Source organism: Silurus aristotelis (genome assembly GCF_946808225.1).
Source record: "Silurus aristotelis genome assembly, chromosome: 16".
Classification (NCBI taxonomy): domain Eukaryota; kingdom Metazoa; phylum Chordata; class Actinopteri; order Siluriformes; family Siluridae; genus Silurus; species Silurus aristotelis.
The window spans coordinates 10,757,607-10,776,991 of record NC_139589.1 but is presented as its reverse complement, the minus strand read 5'-3'; the positions used below and the strand labels follow the sequence as shown (position 1 = coordinate 10,776,991).

The 19,385-nt window shown below is 39.7% G+C and overlaps 1 protein-coding gene across 1 annotated transcript; it reads right to left on the bottom strand.

Moving 5' to 3' along the window:
• Positions 1-824: 824 nt before the first annotated feature.
• Positions 825-18,468, bottom strand: prag1 (PEAK1 related, kinase-activating pseudokinase 1). The gene is made up of 8 exons (XM_083564274.1): positions 18,264-18,468; positions 18,175-18,223; positions 9,417-9,763; positions 7,906-8,854; positions 7,578-7,800; positions 5,124-5,251; positions 3,961-4,409; positions 825-3,039 (listed from the first exon to the last, which is right to left on the bottom strand). Exons 3-8 carry the CDS (start codon positions 9,648-9,650, stop codon positions 1,975-1,977), a joined length of 3,048 nt encoding a protein of 1,015 aa, XP_083420400.1. The 5' UTR covers positions 9,651-9,763; positions 18,175-18,223; positions 18,264-18,468; the 3' UTR covers positions 825-1,974.
• Positions 18,469-19,385: the final 917 nt, after the last annotated feature.

Genomic DNA, 19,385 nt, shown 5'->3' with positions numbered 1-19,385 from the left:
TCCCTTGTGCACATGGAGCTAGCTTCAAGATGATGTGCTTCACATGGATTGGAGTGAAAGATCTTGAGTGGCCTGCTATAGAGCTTGGACCTCAACCCTAATGAATACCTTTGATATGAATTGGAACGTTGACTGAACATCAGTACCTGACTTTACTAACACCCTTGTGGCTGAATGAGCACAAATCTCCACATGCACACTCCAAAATTTAGTGGAACCTCTTCTCAGAAGAGTGGAGGTTATTATAAGAGCAAATGGGAACTAAATGTGGAATGGGGAAAAAACAAACAAACAAAGATAGTAATTGCTTTGTTATGAAAAAAATGAAACACTTAACCTGGATTACATAAAAAAAAAAAAAAAAAAGTGCTATATTCTTCTCTGAATCCCAGTTCTCACTGACCCTTGATGCAGCCTACAGCTCTTTTATGCTCCAGTTATGTAACTCTTATATGCAATTTTATTTAATAACTATTAAAAATAAAACTATAAGCAAACACACCTGGGCATTTAGACATACAGGGTAAACACACGGAGGCATTCGGTCCTGAATTTTCGTGATTAGACTGAATTTCAACATGATTAATGTAGAATCATAATTCATTCTTCTTTTTTTCCCCAACACATCACATTAATCAGTTTATTATTCTTTTTTCCCCCACCCACCTCCTGAATCTTAAAAAGATATCATTGCATGTCTGAAATCTGATCATCACTGCTTGGATGGAGACTCATCATCTGAAACCAAAAACAGCATCTTTCTGCTTTGATGATTTTAAATGTAAATGTAAATACAAATTGAAAAAATATAAAAGGCCCCTCAGTTTTGAAAAGATATTTACAGTTTATTGAGGAATTTTCAGCAGGTTAATTATAGGTAATAATATTCAGAGCATCATTTAGAACCTCACAGCATTACTACAGTGATTTTCACATGGAATTCCGGCTGTAATAACAAACAGTACACGCACTGGCTAGTTACAGGAGAGCAAGCAAACAAGCGTTTCGGTGATCAGATGGATCCTCGCTAACACCTGCTTCGCACAGTTTCTGTACACGTTTATAAAATGAGTAAAATTTCAGTTTCACATTGACTCTTTCTGGAAATAATCAAGTTTTATACATTTTTACAATTTTTTAGTCTAAACACGCAAACAAAGTGTATAAACAACACCTTTAGACAACATCTGTAATTATTGGTGATATCCCTGCAATGTTATTTGGATATCGTTAAAAATGTTATAGGAATTGAAGCTTTTTACTCTGTGATCGGCCAATCAGTGCACTTTGTCCATGAATATATACATTTTAAGGACATATAAAGCGTTTAGAATCTGGGGGTTAATTGTTAATAACCAAAACGGTATAATCGTAAACTCTATATTAAAGCCGATAGATAGGTGCACGACTGTATCCAACAGCAGAGGTATGACTTAGCAATAAACTAACAATTTGTACAGTAACACTACAGTATGAGGTAACGTCCGTGCTGAAATGTAAAGGAATGCACATACAATCTCTGATCACAACAGTAATACAGAAAATGTAATATCAGCACACAGCTATTCGTCCCTCTGGATCTTTACTGTGACATTTGTGCTGACTAAGCAACATATGGGGAAATCACACACACACACACACACACACACACACACACACACACACACACACACACACACACACACACACACACACACACACACACACACACACACACACACACACACACACACACAGGTGTAAAGCAGTCTTTCTGTGGCAGTGAGAACATTTTTAAAGGAGAGCTGAAAAGGAGAGCTGAAATAATTATCTAACAATAATGTGCTCAAAGCGGACACGTACGTCTCACTGTTTCATGACCTGTTTAAAAAAAAAAAAAAAAAAAAAAAAAAAAAAAAAAAAAAAACCCAGCAAGAATGGAGACAGGAATGCGGACAACACTTGAATGTAGTGCACACTCACATGCACAAGTTATCAGTGTAAGGGTTTGATCATGTGCATCATCTGGGCGGTGTGCAGCAGGGACGGTGGGTGTGTGTTGGAAAAATACTGACAGCAGAGCCAGTCCTCAAGCTCCGTGTTCTTCTCGGGTTCCAGCGAGCGCTCGGCAAACTTCATCATGAGCAGCGCACGCTTCACATCCAGCCAGTTTAACAGTGTATCGTGGTCCTTGTCCTTCTTGTTGTTGTTAAAGGGGACGTGGTCGAGGAGCTCTCGGCGTGGTCCCCAAAGCAGGCTCTGCAGGCCGCGCTTAGCCTCCACAATATGGATCCTCTCATCCGGGTCAGGACGCAGCAAGAGACGAGCGAGACGCTCCAGTCCAGATGAGTAGATGGAAACGGAGGGGATGGAGGGAAGCTCCTCGATGCGGTAATGACGATTTCGCAGTGATGGGACGGCCTCGAAAGGATTGGGCAGGTGCAGCATCTCGTAGATCAGGATACCCGTCTGGAACTCGTCCACTTTGCGGTATTGAGAAGCAGAGACGATCTCGGGCGCCATGCGAGTGAGCTCGGACCGCTGCTTCTCGTCCGTCTCACAACGTCGCTTCGCTTTGGAGAAGTTGCTAATTAAGAGGCGAGGCAGTGGCTCATGAGGTGTGGGGTCTGCTGTCTGAGGTCGCATCTGAGGCACCAGGAGCATGTTTTCAAGGCAGAGGTCACGGTGAGTGACGCCGTGGGCTTTAAAGTGCTCGAGAGCGTTACACAGCTGCAACAGGAGGAAACACACCCGCCGCTCGTACACCTCGGGATTCGAGCGATGGAATGACTGATACTCACTCACAAAGTCTGCCACACTCTGACAAGGAATGTCACGTGTGATCACCACCACACGCTCCTGCTGATCCGTGGGGGTGGGACCCGGTGAGGAAGAAGATGGGGTTAGAGTCTCTTCGTTGTCAGGGAGCATGCTCTGAGGGACACAGGCGAGGAAGTGACCGCAGTCCTGCTGCAGGTTAAAGTGGGGAGGGATCGACTGCTGCACAGAAAGACCGAACAGGTGAGACCGCCTCACTTCCGGGTTATGGCCTTTACAGATCTGCATACAAAAGAGAACACAGATAGGGTACATTTTTACACAGTTAATATCTGAACAGAAGATTTTTTTTTTCTTTAACTCTTTCCTGCATCATTGCTTTCATTTTATCTTTTATTCTCAACCCAGGTTTCCTCTCAGTTCCTCCCATCCATACATCCATCCATACATCTTTCCATTCACTATTACGACTACTAACGCATTTTACTTAACAAATTCGATCATACACATTATAAAGAAATTAGTTGTGCAATAATACATTTCACCCACGATCCACAATGCTGGCTTAATAGTTTAATTTACGATAAATAAATGAATATTTGAAAAACTTATTCAAATGTCTGAATTGAGAGACCTCTCTATATCTGGATGTGTCAATTTTGTCTGTATAAAACAAAAACAGCTATTTAATATTGTAAACAAAATGTGCTACAGGATCCCAATATCTTGATAAAACTAGAAGTGGAGCTTGATGGTGCAAAACTCCAGGTGTGCTCGGTTCAGAGTGTGAGCTGCGAGATGCGATCGTCCTTGGCGAGATGAGTGTCACATGTCCGACCTTCGAAAAAATTGTTGACTGAAACATGATGAGCTCGCAGTGTGGTCTGAAGTGTGATTTTAGCAGGAAATGAGTCACAAATGAACAAATTTCATAGCCTCTTTCTTGGAGGCTGGTGTCACTTGAGAGCTCTTTTTAATGCATACAACATGGTTGGGTAACATCATAATCTATAATGTGTGTAGGTTGTTAGGAACTAAGAGGCCAAGAGTGCTCTTTATACATATTAACTCTATGGGTTGTGCAGAGGTAATCTGTTCAGACAAGTCGCACATTCCCATGATGCACATTGTCAAGTTTTTGCACCGCGGTGCATATTATCACAATGCACCATAACACTCACACAGACACGCTTACACACTGACCTTGACAGCGTAAGGTGTATGTGTGTCAGAGGAGCAGGAGGCGGGGTAGTATGCGGCGTCCCTGGTCACGCACACGGCACGGCTGCAGTTCAGCTTGAACAGACTCCACTCGTGCTCGTTGAAGAAACGGTGTGTGCGTTTCTGCATGTGTGTAAAACGCTCTTCGCACTTTAGCGACAAGCGGCGCACACACTCGCCGTACAGTCCGCCCAGCCGTGCGTACACACACTCTCGACTTGCCCCGCTGTTCAGCAGGGTCTGCAGAGACGCTGAGGATGAATATGAGAGCTGAGGAGAAGAACCGGAAGTGACTCCACGACCTTTGACTTTAGTCTCTGTGTCAGAGGACGTGGTACGGCTCAGGAGTTTTTTCTCCGGTAATGGCGGGGGACAGAGATTTGGACTTGGGAACAGGGCAGGGCAGGAGCGCTGAGTCGACTCCTGAACAACTATAGAGAGAAAAAAAGAGAGAGAATGAGACACATTGATTTTAATGCTAACATTTTACACCAAGTTCAGAAGGTTAAAAGGTCAGTTGTTTGTTTTACTGGTCATGTGACTTCCAGACAAATATCATCTTATCTGTCTGTCATGCCAAGAAAAGAGACATGATGGCTATATTAAATGAGCAATGGAGAGACAGACAGACTGCCTGCTGTGTGTGTGTTACTGTTTAACTAGGCAATGCCTTTCGCACAGCAAGAAGTGGAATGAGATGTGTGTTTTTTATCAGGGTGTGTGTGTGGTCTGTGTACACTCAGTGATGATTATATGGGACAATTACACACACCAGAGAGAGAGAGAGAGAGAGAGAGAGAGAGAGAGAGAGAGAGAGAGAGAGAGAGAGAGAGAGAGAGAGAGAGAGAGAGAGAGAGAGAGAGAGAGAGAGAGAGAGAGAGAGAGAGAGAGAGAGAGAGAGAGAGAGAGAGAGAGAGAGAGAGAGAGAGAGAGAGAGAGAGAGAGAGAGAGAGAGAGAGAGAGAGAGAGAGAGAAATAACTGGTAGGAAAAACGAACAGAATGAAAAAAAACGACAGGGACGACAGGGAATGAGAATCGCAAAGAAATTGAAAACAAAACTGGAAGAGCCAGGGGATTTTGTGTGTGTGTGTGTGTGTGTGTGTGTGTATATGTGTGTGTGTGATGAACATGTTAGTGCACTCACCAGAATCAGACAGAGACGGCAGGCTATCTGAAGAGGCTGTGTGCATTTCCTTCAGTGAGTGAGGGAGCGACTCCACTGATCCTCTCTGATCCAATTCCATACTGCTCACACTGAGCTTAGCACAGGAGCTGCATGTGCACACAGACACACATTAAATAAACACCTATTTTAAAAACTATTTTATTACAGTAGAATTTTATTGCTATTCATGTGCTATTGCTCCAAGTACTGCAGTATGTTGGTCGTTAAGTAGAACATGGTGATTTACTTATGCCAAATAGCATCAAAAAAACTAAAACAAACAAATTGTAAGCTCATGTTTTTAACCCATTTAAGCTCCAATTATGACTTGGATGCTGTAATGAAATGTTATAAATTTTAATTAAATACAGTCCATGACACGCATCATGTTTGGTTATTTTTGCCTTCTCTTTGTCTTTTCTCCATCTGTCTCACTCCAAGCCCATTTCCCTTTTGCCCAGTGTCTATAGGTCTCTTTCTTTTTTGTACCCCTTTCTCCCTATCAGTCATTATCCATCTGTTAGTTTTTTGTTTTTTTTTGTTTTTTTATCTTAGCCCTGTAACACCATCTAAAACACACTACACAGAAGCTCGTTTATGTCTTTTAGACAGTGAATATACTCTCTGTGTGGAAAATCACACTAACTTCAAGCCAACACATTAGGCTGCCCTTTACCTCATGGCTTCACTTACACAATACTGTAACAAAGCGAGGGCAACTAGATTGTGTCCCAGGATTGAGATGAGACCTACCGTATATGGGGTAACACTACCCCTCCCATCATCCCATTTCTGTTCTGTTGATTTACTGCTACAATGCATATATACTTCATATATATTTCGATAAGTATATACATTTTTCATTGAGTTTTCCATATGCAAACATAACACCGTGCAGCAAAGGAAGCGGTGTAGTGACTATTGCTCTCGCTAGGTGCTTTCAGGAAAGCATGGCGACCTGCAGTATAACAAACAGGATCACAAGCAAGTGCTCAGGCAGTGTGAGAGGATGAATGGTTGGTGGTGGGAACGTAGGGTAAAATGACACCACCACCTGAGGCTCATCAGCATTCGCTGTTTGTTGTAAAAGCACGTGGAGTTTAAACTGTCACACCAAACCATGTGCACAAAACAGAGAAAGCAGCCAGGCTTGTAGCAAAGAGCGTCACCGCATATTGCTGCTGTGTTAGCGACAAACAGCCCTGTGGGGGAGTGTCGCAATGTTGCTGCAGAAAACACACACAGGCACAAAAAGCATGTGCACAACGACAGCAGCAAACAGGCATACACACAGGGTATGTGTGTGTCTGTGTATCGGGGTGGTGGTGGTGGTGGGGGGTGGGGGGGTTTGCCACTGTGTTGCTGCACAAAACAGACACAGACTCCATTTGGTTTAAATAGACTGAAAATACAAGTGCATATTAAACCTGTAATAACAAAGAACCCATTATTCTGATCTAGTACAGACTTAGACTGTGTGTGTGTGTGTGTGTGTGTGGAATAGGGGGTCATGGATTTGTTCGAACAAACAAGACGACTCAGTGTGTGTGTGTGTGTGTGTGTCTTTATCGGCCTAAAATAGTGTATACGCTCAGTCAGGATCATCTGATCAGCTAAAAAGAGAGAGATGGAGTGGCCTAGTACCACATTAATGATTTTTTCCATTCTCTACACACTGCTGGAGTTTATGCTGCTTTATTTCAATTTAATATGAATTCATTAAAGTTTTAGTGCTGACTGTTACAGAGCACTGAGTCTGAATACTCCTTCTATAAATGTTAAATAAAAGGTATTCTTTACCTTATCAACGATAATGCATAAAAAAAAAAAAAAACATGTTTGTGTGAAGCGTCTGCCATGCCTGAGCTGCTATATACAGGGTCACAGGAGCAATACTGTAATACAATAAACCTGTTCTATAAAACTGCAGTACTGTCAGAGCTGCTGTTAGAGAAGATTAATCAGCACCTCCTGATGAATCAGAATCCAGCACATCACAGTGCTGTAGAACAGGGCAAACATACAGCATACAACATACACAAGTACACGCACATATACTCAAATAGATCTCAATATCCCATACATGGTTTTTTCCTCATCTATGCGCAGATATGCTCCTTATTTAAATAACACCAGTGATTAAAGGTCAACCGCAAATTCCTAAATAAATGCTGTTCTGAATGTATTCAGCTGCACACTGATTCTCTAATTTTTAGTTTTTTACTCTTTGTTCTTTTGTGCGTGTTTATGACTGTAAGGTCACACAGAGCCAGAAATCACATTAGCAAATCAGTTTTGAGAAACAGAGAGATTGCACCACGCTAAACCGGCGGCTCTAAGCGCCTGGTACTCGTTAGCTGTTTTTGCAAAGCTGACACGGAGTACAACAGTATAATATAAATAAACTAAAATATTTTAAAAGGTGTTTCTTACCGGTGGTGTTTTTTGGGCGGAGGCAATGGAGGTCTTGGCTCACTGCTGCTGCTACTGCCATCAGTTTTCATCTCCACTTGTTTCTCACTGGGACTGTTGTTTCTCTCGTTGGTGCCAGGCGAAGAGTCACACTTGTCTTTCCATTCTCTTTCTGTTTTACACTTCTCCTCCTCCCTTTTCTCCTCCTCGGCTCGAGGCTCCGAGCTCCACAAACTGCTCAGTACTGTGGAGAAAAGCGCTGTGTTACAATAAAGCTACATTTTTCAACTTGCTGTGTTATTGGCACTATACATACCCTTATACACATGCATCCTGTGAGCATTCGTACCTGGGCAGGAGGAGTGGGCATCACTCTGACACAGTTTTAGGGGTGGAGTCACATGGAGGTTAAGTTCAGGAAGAGGAGACATACTGGATGTGCCGAGTTTTGGAGACCGTGAGTTTCTTTTGGGAGGAATGGGTGGGCTAACTTTGGTCTCGGTCTGCATGGACAGGTCCGGGGACAATGGGGTCATTCCCATGACAGATGGAGAAGGTGGCCAATTGAAGACAGGGCTGGATGGGTCCTCCGGGGTCGTGGGGCTGAAATGGAGCCACTGGGTGCTAACAGCAGAATCGGGGCTGCTCAGGTAAAAGGTGCAGTTGTTCTCCTCCGTGTGCGCGGCCATGACTGTGATGGTCGCCCTTTGACCTTCCCCGTCGTCACTGGCCTCAGTAATAGTGCCAGTGTTTTGGCGAGGACGGCACTTTCGTTTTGAGCTCTCAGCATAGATGGGCTCTGACTGGAGCGTGGTGAGACCAGTCAGTGAGTCTGTACTACTGCAGTGTGAAAACAAATCCGACAGACTGTGATTATTATGGGATTCTGGGGTTACTGAGGGTGATGAAAGAACACTAAGGGTCTCTGCTGATGCACCATTAACAGTCCTGTTTATATTTCCTGGAGCTGTGTTTATCATCACCTGCACTTCCTGTTTGTTATGATGTAAATGTGAATTACAGGAAGCGATATAAGTGCACTTGGATGTTTTTGCCACCTGTGGACTCAATTTCTCTTTAAGACCAATAGGACTGCGGCATTCCTCCTGCATGATAAACACACAGCCTGTGGTGGGCGGTGCTTTTGGAGAAACAGGAGTCCTGCTTGAATAATCCAGCTTTGTGGAAATGCCGCTCTGCAGCACCGCATCCTTCAGAGCTTTACTGCAGCAGTTACTGTCAATGTAGAGTGATGAAAGATCCAGAACATTTTTCAGTCCAATTGGACTCTTATGGACCTTTAGGGGAAAAATGTAATAAACAAAAAACAAACACAAATAAATAAACAACATACATTTCTAGCAGGTCAAATAGTGCAAGAATTAAAACCAAGTAAATAAAAAAAATGAATAGCACTAAGTCTTTATTTATTTAAACATAAACTAATGTTTATACACTAAATACTATCATTAAGCAGAAAATAAGAATCCATGAGTTTTGTACATACGTTTTGAATTTCAGTGCAAAAAAGGTAGTTGTTAGCAAATGTATACTAGGCATATTTTAAAATTTTACAATTTTAAATTTACAATTTAAAAGCATTTCTAGACACAGAAATCTGACGAAGAGACCTGGAAAACATATTTCCTAGACATTCGTGTGCCTGGGTACAGGAACTTAATATCAAATTTACTAATAGCAATGAAAATGAAAATCACACGAGAACATAGGGATGTAATAAAAATGTAACGCATTTTGAAATTTAACAATGTTAAATTTGAAATAAATCCTGTACTATATTATTTGTATAGTTATTATTATTATTTGTATATTTGTAGTCATCTGCTCAGTCACTCATACCTTCTGTGTGTTCATGGTAAACTCCGCTGCTGTCTCGGTTGTGTCCAAATTCATCATTGTGGGCTTTACGGCAATAGTGGGCTTGATGTAAGGCGAAGCCAAGGCGACTTCATCCTCCTCTTCGTCCCTGCACAAGTTTTTCCTGCCTTTAGTGTGGGCACTACGTGGGTGGAAGCAGTTTTTACAAGATCCCGGTTTCCACACGTGCTCTGCAAACTCGCTGCACGCTGACATTTTACACAACACACTTCCTGTCTGTGCAGGATGTGGCTCTGATTTACAGGTAAGGGAAGCCAACTAAGCAGGGAAACGTCTGACTGGTCATCATGTGTGTGACCTCAAGACACCTAAGTGGAAATATAAAAAAAAATTATAATTGAATTTAAAAAAGGGCAAAAATTAAAACATACAGCAACAAAGTAGTACATAGTATTGAACATAGGTGCTTTAAAAAAATGTTTTTACCAAACACAACTCACAGTCTCGTGTGTAATCTCTCAGTTACTCTTTAAAACTCATGCTACTGAAATTGCCCTCTAAACCACTCAGGCAGCAGCACAAAGGTTGAGAAATCCATTAAAATAACACCCACGTCTTTCAAGATTTTTCATTGTATCTGTTTAATGCCAGCCTGGAAATATCTACTGAGACAAGAATGATCAAAATGTAAAATAAAAAAAAATAATAAAAAAGGAATTAAATTATTACAAAACAAGTAGAAACGATTCATAATTTTTTAATGAAAAATTAAGTCCAGAAGAATTTATAATTAAAATGGGTCTCTCGAATATAAAATACAAACATGAAGAAGAATAAATTTGGACTTCAAGTCTGGTAAGATTGAATAAAATGTATACTCATGTTCAAAATTGTTCGTTGCTTTGAACAAACATTACCAAAGATCTACCTTTTATTCTTTTTATTTTTCATTTTGTAGATAAAATTAACACATGGTTCTGGATCACCAGAACTGGTCTGAGTACCTGATGTGCTGCTAATGTAGATCACTGTGTACTCTTTAAAAATAGCTAGATGAAAACGGTAAAGGAGGACACATGATGACTGAAATTCTTTCCAGGAGCAGCCATTTAACAATATTTAAATAGACCGAATTATTTTTTTGTATACGAGGAAGCATTTTAGTTCGTTAACTGAAAAAATTTAAAGTTTTGTTTGGAATTCAAGGTTAAGGTTTTGCAACAATTTAAAAAACCTTTTTTTTTTTTACACTTCACCAAATCGTATTCTTATTCACAATGCATCCATTGCATGATTGTGTAAAAACACTCTTGACCCTCTCCAAGCAACTTTCGCTCCCAGTCTGGCAGAAGTGTCATGTCTAAGGTCATGGTCATATTTCACGTTCAGGTACATGGAAACCTTGTGACAGCTTCCTGATTTAGCCACAAGAATAATTTCAATTCATTCTTCATCTGGCCTGTGCCAATTTCTCCTAATCTTCACACTTTGTGATACTGTATAATCTCATGAGGATGTGTGGTAACATAATACAGAGGTAAATGCCATGTCCTCATTACTCCAACATCCTGATTTGGATCCATGGGTGAGGGGTTTTATTTAAAATACACAAAGAAAATTGTGTTTACAACATAATTCATTCACAATGAAGGCATGTAGGCAGCTGAATGTACTGACGTTAATTTAATAAGAGTTTACAACGAGTTTTTTCAATGTTTTTATTCAAGTAGTGAGCCCACACCAGAGACATTCTTTGATGTACTGTACATGCATCTGCTTGATACGTTATGCAGCTGATGGCGGTCCGGCAAAACTAGGCTTGCCCAATTTTCATGTTAATCACATCTTTTATGAGAAGAGAACACGGTGCCAGAAAACAGCAGCTTTTCAAAAGAATAGCGTAGTTATATTTCAGATTCGACACTATTCACTCAAATAAATGACACATTAAGTAAAATATACATCTATAGATATATAATTTCTACTTTGTGTGATAAAACATAAAAAAAAAAAAAAAAGAAATCACAATTAAATTCCTGTTTTAGTCCACAGCAAGTAAAATGAGCTTAACCCTGCTAGTACATTTACACCAGCCACTTGGCCCAGGCCTAATCAGGGTGAAACTGTTCTAGTCATCAGTTTCATTGTTCTGCTCAGTCCCATGTTTAACATTCAGAAGACGGGAGTCCTCATGCTGGGGCAGGTTTTGTCTTTGAAGCACCACAATTCAATTCAACAACTGTCAATTCCACATCCAATAAAACACTCATGAGGAGTCTTACTGGAGAAAGCAGGAATGTTAGGAATGTGTGTGAATGTATGTGAGGGGGAATTAGTGACTCACACCATGGTGAGTTTCACACTGCAACAGTGAGGGACAAGGTCAAACACAAACACACACCCTTGCTCTCATTTGTTGTCTCTCTCTTCTAGGTTCTCTCATATTCAGAGGATTCAAAACTTAATCACTTACACCATTTTAAATGGACCAACACTATGTGTGACTTCATTTAAGGTGAAGAACAACTTCACAAGTTTTGCAGTTATGGTCTAGTGACACTCCTCCACATGACCCTGTGCTTTAAAAGGCTAAAAACAAGGGCAAAACTTCACCTTTGTCCTGCTTTAGTTTCATCACAGGAAGTAATGTAGTTAGGCAACTCCACCCATTACACATACTCTCTCACTTAAACACCGCAACCTGATAACCACAGAAACGTAAGCACTTGCTTGCGCCGAGGTTTCTGTCACGTGACACGCGTTGATAACGTTTACACTTTACATAGCTTCAGTTCATTACAGTTATTAGTCATTACCATTAATCCCACAATGCTAGTGAATTCATGTTGATTCATTTTCAAGCTCTTATACAGCGGATGCTCCGAGTAAACCGATTTGAAGAAAAATTAGATAAAGAAGCCTTAAATAAATTACAACATGTTGCTACATACTGATAACTCCTGAACTAACCTACTCAGGAACAGATCCACTTCATTTTGTTCATTGTGGATGGAATGGATAGGAGATAAAGGAGGGGTTTTGTCACACGCTTGTGTTCAGCTTAGCAGTAGTACAAAGGCTTTTGTGCTGCTGTTGGCACGATTTGCTCTTTTCCACAGCACAGAACACAGGTCTGATGGTGCATCTGAGGTTGTAGTTAAGTCATACGATAATATAAAATTAAGCAATGAGAAGTCAAGTTGTGAGGTCACGACTGGACTCTGGACACATACTGTTAATTGTCGTTTTCTGATTCTAGTTATATTTGTCAAGAAACTGCGTCTTTGATTGAAACACATTATACACTATATGGACAAAAGTACTGGGACACCTGACATTCCCAGCCAAATGTGGCTCTGCCCTAAACTATTACCACAGTTGTGTTTTTCCAACATTGTGGTAGTATGTCTTTGCATGCGGGAGCAATAAACATGAACTGGGAGAACCAAACCTGTTCCAGCATGACAATGCCCCTGTGCACAAAGCCAGCTCCAAGAAAATAAGCTTTATACAAGTTTAAGTGGAAGATCTTGAGTGGCCTGCTACAGAGCTCTGACTTCAAACATACTGAATACCTCTGGAATGAATTGGAATGCTGACTGCACCACAGACCTCCTCACCTTATCTACATCAGTACCTGAATATACAAACTCCCCAGTGGATGAATGAGCACAAATCTCTACAAGCATTCCCAGAAGAGTGGAGGTTATTGTAACAGCAAATAGGGACTGACTGTGAAATGAGGTGGTCAAAAATCATATTGAAATCTTTTGGTCAGGTGTCCACAAACTTTTGTCCATATAGTGTATATTATAATGTAAAATGTGTCAAGAGAGATGGTATGTGCCTGATGAGCACATTAAAAGTCAGTTAATAAACAAGTGTGTGAACTTCATCTGTCATTTAGTTTGTTTTAGCAGGTTTTTTTGGGGGTTATTTTGGAATATTCTCTCTTTGTTGATTGTCGTTAAGAACAAAAATAAAATGTGGGTTCCTATTTAGGGTTCCTATGTTGGTTCCTATTTAGATACTTGATAGAATACACAGTTTAGTCCATTAAAACATCAAATTTTACTGATAGTCTGCTTAAAGATTGCCAACAACAAACCAGTAAAGGAATTTTATGACCAAAAAAAGAGGACAAATAAAATGTATTTAAATGATACAATTGCATTATGTAAAGGAGCCGGCGAAAAAAAAAGTATTAATATATTTATGTTATGTTAAGTCTATAAATGTCAAAGTTTCACAATTTCACAGTATTCCTCAACCATAAAAAAAGCAAACAAACCACAGAAAGTTCAAAATTATATTTATAGCAAACACTTTGCAAAAATTTTTTTAAAGATTAAATAAATAAATAAAAATCTTTGCACTTTCACGTTTGGACATTTTGTAAAGCTGTGTACATTTTTAACAACTCAATTTTGTTTACTGATTTTCTCGTTCGTGTGCAGGTGTTATTGACGTTTGAAATGTTCAAAGCGTAATTTACAACTGGTTTGCATGTTTGTGACTCCCACAACAGTAAGCAAACAGGTGCAAGGTAAAGAAATGAAAACTATTGTAATTTTGCCAATAATATTATATATATATATATATATATATATATATATATATATAAATAAAAGATTTTATCTAAATTACTGCATTATGGGTAAATTATTATTTGAATAATTTTAACTTCATGCCAATAATATATATATAAAAAAAACTGTTTTTCACAATACTTTCTCAATGGTATATTTCACATGAGGATGTGTTTTTGATACCGTCTCCAAAAGCACTTTGGCAAGCCGCTCAGGATAAGGGGGTCTGCTGAATAAGCAGTGAGCATATATAAACTATATAATGTGTATTTTATCACTTTTATATATGATCTAAAGTCAGGTTTAAATAATTTAATAATAAAAAAAATTACTCACACTGGAACAGAACATGACCATTTTGACTATTTTTAAACAACAACTAAAACATTTATTTTGCATCCACTCATTTAAAAGCTCTGTCTGTGCATAAATGCAGTCCATTGTCTCTATTTAGACAGAAAAAAATGTAACCAGCACAGCAGTGCCCAGTGCTGCTGAGCCAGTAAGTGCTGGAATGCTTTTTGATGTAGGTCTGGTCAGCATTGCTGTGTCTTTCAGGGAGTGTTTGATATCAATCATGTATGATAAAGTTTGAAATGTTCTCAGAGCAACAGCAGCATCAGAGGCAGCAATATGACATGTTTACAGCAGGAGTGGATTAAAGAGTTTAACAGCACAGTGGTGGCCCTGTGCCGAGAAACAGAGCTGCTATGCTACAGCATGGAGGGCGAGTCCATGGGGAGGAGGTGTGAAATTTTTGGGGAGTCGGAGTCAGACACAAAAGGGATGAGAACCACTGGAGAATAGAATGAGACTGGTGGAAAAAAAAAATAGCATTTTGATCTATACTCTGAAACAGTCCAAATCATCCACCATGACTAAGCATGAAACTGTAACTAGTACACAAGCTGACTTGCACTGATGATGCTTCTATAAAAGACACCTCATGGTGGATATTATATTCACAAATCGCAAGATCAATGTCATATCACATCAGCACACAGTCAGCCAGCACAGGGAAGCAAAATAATAAATAACTCGCACCAACAACACACCGACAACCTGTTGGAAATTCAAACCAGACTACCCACTGTCAAATAATTAGCAATCTGAGTGGAAATACATCAGATTTGGTGTACATTGAAACAAAGAAAAATTCCCAATATTTAAGCTTGATTAAAACATTATAGTTTTGCTTTGCTAGTTCTGCAACATTTGACATTATTAACATTCATATAACTCCGTGAAAGCAGGTTCTTTTCATAAGGAAATCAGTTCCTGAGGGCTGAGATGGTGTTTGTTCAGGAGACGAAGAGGAATGCACCTGAACATCCTGACGTTAAGACTCCAGGCCTACGGGTCCAACCGACAAGACGAGACAAAGATGCGGTTTAAGTTACAGCAGAGTGGGTTTCACTTAACCACTCACCAAGGCTCTGTGTGCATGTTTGTGTGTGTTTGTGTGTATATAATAGCAGCCAGAATTTCTGCGTAATCACCTGTCACTTTAGTCAACACTCATTATTTTATTCATGAAACTCACTTATACTCTTAACTCGTAACTACAATGCAGTGACGTGCAGCTTTTTTCATCTTATTCATTCACACATCAGCATCCTACAGAGCTTCACCTCTAAAACAGAACATATTCCAGTCATTACAGGTCTGCACCCCACACAAAAATGAGTGGAACGAGTGTCTCCTCCTGTAATCGAGCACATTGTTATTTAGACCTCGGGTGTAACTGTGTACTTAAATCGCTAGTCAGAAGTTACACAAAAGTTATAACTGGTGGAGTTTGTCTAAAACAGAGGCGTGTTTTAATTTTGACCTTGAACTCCTTTAAATGTAGTTTAATGTAACCACAGCACGTCAGCACGATTTGAGATGTTAAACACTCTAAATGCTGCCATTTTGGAAACAATAAAAGTAATAAGCATGACGCAATTGTTAATAAATTAATACTACTGCCACTTTAAAGTCACTGAAAAGGAGCACGTTGGATGAGACATGTCAAACAGACGCTTCTTTTAATTAAATTTCAAATGAGTGTTTGGTACGCTTGTCCTTCAAACTGTGGACATGTTTTCATTACAGACAAAAAAAAAAAAAAAAGATCCAACTTAGTGCATATATAATGCATATATAACAACTTAGTCAATCATAATTTTGAATGTATACATAATCAAAGCAATAAGATAATATGATCAAGTGGCACTTTGTAAACTGAATAATTATATGGAATATTGTTTCATTCAACCATATTCGCAGTGACTCAATTGCGAACATTTCAACTGTTCATGCAGCAATATAATGTCAATATATAAGAGACATTCATTTTATTTTAGTCTTCGCCATCGTAACATTCACATATTAGTGTATTTTTTAAAAGTTGGTTTTTATATTTATTTTGCAGTCCATATTTTCTATCCCTAATTTTTCTTTATTGCTGCAAAGGAAATTGCTTTAGTTTAAAAGGTAGCACTGTATTGCACTGTGGAAAAAAAATCTCTCGGATGCATCTAACTCAGTGAAAGTTTGGTAACTTCAAGGAAGTGAACTATGAACAGGTGATTTTAATAGCTCAAAAGACCTACTGCTGCATAACCTGACTTTCAATATGAGGAAATTGCATTTTGATGCAGTTCCAACAACACCTATTAGCCAAAATTATAACACTATGACCAACTGGGTCAAAAAAGGAAATGACTCACATTCTACATTAGAGAAACTTTTCCCCTGCTCAAAAAAGGAAGTTCAATTCACCATTTACCGTAATTATTCACTGGGCATCCGGCTTTCCTGACACCATCGAACTTCCGCTGTTCATGATTCTGTAGTAAAGCTTTTCAGTCACATCTTATTTATTATCTTATTTTGTTTTACACTTGACTAAGGAGGCTTGCAGAAGTTTAAAAGGTCTTGCAATCTTTACGACCTCATTTCTGTGGATCCCAAACCAAATATCGGCATTAAAAATCCATATTTTTAGCATTACTTTCCAGCTAGACTGATGATCATTTTCTGTTACTCTAAACGCACCATGGAATGGACCATGGAGTCATTTTGTTGCCAAAAAAAGAAACTGACTAAGAATCAATTACTAACAGTTTTGGCATTTAAGTTCATCTAAGGATGTGAACCAAAGAAGAAGCACCTTGATTACTAGCAAATACTGGAAATACTTCAAATGTCATTTCCTCAGAACATAATCCTCATACGAATTAGAGCAGTTCTCTAAAAGCTTTTCCAGAGTTCCAACAGCTCAAGTTTCAGAACAGTATTTCATTGATAGATAACAACGGGCAAAGTTCCTGCTTTAATGCAGTTCCTCAACTCTGCACTTCCTCAGGACAGTTTCAGAATGTCAGTGTGAACACATCTACTTCCTAACTGCACTACATTAAATAAAGACTTCCAAATTCCTTTCTTTTGCAATGCAGTATACTGACAAAAAAAGGAACCATTAAGCATTCAGCCCTTTATTCCCTACACTGGGACACTACAAACTCTGTCACTGGTTAGAATAATTGCTCCTAAACCCTGTATAGTGCACAATACACATAGTCGGAAGTAAAAGCTCCCCTCCATTATGGATCATTAAGGTTCCGTCCTTCACCTCATTGAGATAATTGAATGAGTTCTTTTACACGTGCAGTGATGCATTTAGGATTAGGCAAATATACAGTACAAAATCACTGCCTAATTTTTAATAAGCAGAAATCAGAAAAAAAGTTTACTGCCTGTGCTGTGAGATAATGGAGTGCACTAAATGGCATTTGAGATTCAGTTGCTCTTCCATCAATGCACATGTTCAGCAGGGGGGCCCACGCGATTCCCAGCGTACTACTCCACCCCGAATAAGTTTGCCGAGTCTGGGAGGGAAATGAAGTCACCCTGCCACCGTGTCTAACCCACGTGCACTACATGGAAGTCCATTGGACTGCATTGGAAACTTGAATGAATTTAGAAACTCGAATAGGAAAGCACAAATATTCTGCTTACAGAGCATTTCATAACTCAAAGGAATGTGAATAAAATGTGGTTTAATGTGAAATAAATACAACATAGATATATAAACACGTGCACACCCACACACAAGAAAAAAAAAAACTCACACACACCCCAAACGCGTGACAGGTTCGCGGGGTGTTTACTCGGATTGTAGACATTAACAAGCCTGGCTTTACCTCAGTTGAACAGCGCGGGGTCTCTCTCTCTCTCTCTCCTTCTCTCCTTCTCTCCTTCTCTCCTTCTCTCCTTCTCTCCTTCTCTCCACACCATTCAGTATTCACAGCCTACACCGGATTTCCTTTACAATTTAAAATCCTTAACGGTTATTTTTCCGTTACAGTTCAAATCCCGTAACGCTTTTCTGGTGGAAAAATCCCCACGCGACAGGTTGCAGGGGGAGAGACAGCGGGAAGCACGCGAGCCCTCTTTGATGTGTTACAGCCTCCGCAGGATCAGTCAGATTGAAGAGACTGCGAGCAGGGGGCGGGGTGAAGAGGAAAGGGGTGTGGTTAACAAATCCGCAGGGGGGACATGTTGCCAGATTGGAGCGGCTAATTCCTTTATTATTTTCAACATTGTACGTTACATATTTCCAGCATTGTACATTACATAACGACAAAAGACATCCAAACGATGAAAGAGCATGTGCAGAATTATGTAGAAAGGTGTCCCAGAATATGTTTAATGTTTTTAATTCTTCTAATTAGCCACCTTTTTCTTTGATCACACTCTTGGCATTCTCTCAATCAACCTCATGAGGTGCTCACCTGGAATGGGTTTCCATCATCTTGAAGATGACCCCGGAGGTGTTGTTGAGTGCTTGTTGGCTGCTTTTCCTTCACTTTCCCATCCAACTCATCCCAAACCATCACAACTTTTTAGATCGGTTGACTGTAAAGGCCAGGTCATGTGTTGCAGCCCTCTATCACTCTCCATCTAAAACAAATTGCTTTGACATAACATAAAGGTATGTTTAGAGTCGTTATCCGAGAAGTATTTATGTATATTAGCGGTTTCTGAGGCTGGTAATAAAAAGCTCCTTTTCTTCCTTTCTTGGGATGGTCCTAATTGGAGCTTGTTTTATCATAGCATTTGATGGTTTTGGAGGCTGCACTTGGGGATACATTTAAAGAGTTACTGACCTTCATTTCTTAGTTCAAGTAATAATGGACTTTGATTTTTTCTTTAATTAACTGTGTTTCTTGCCATAATATGTATTTGTACAGTATTTGTAGGATCACTAATATAGCTATTGACTCTGTACTTACTCTTTCCTCTGCAAAACAACAACCGATAGTCTAAAGCACATTAAGAAGATGAGCAATTTCACAAATGAAATCTTGATAAGGCACACCTGTGAATTGAATGACTACCTCCTGAATCTGTT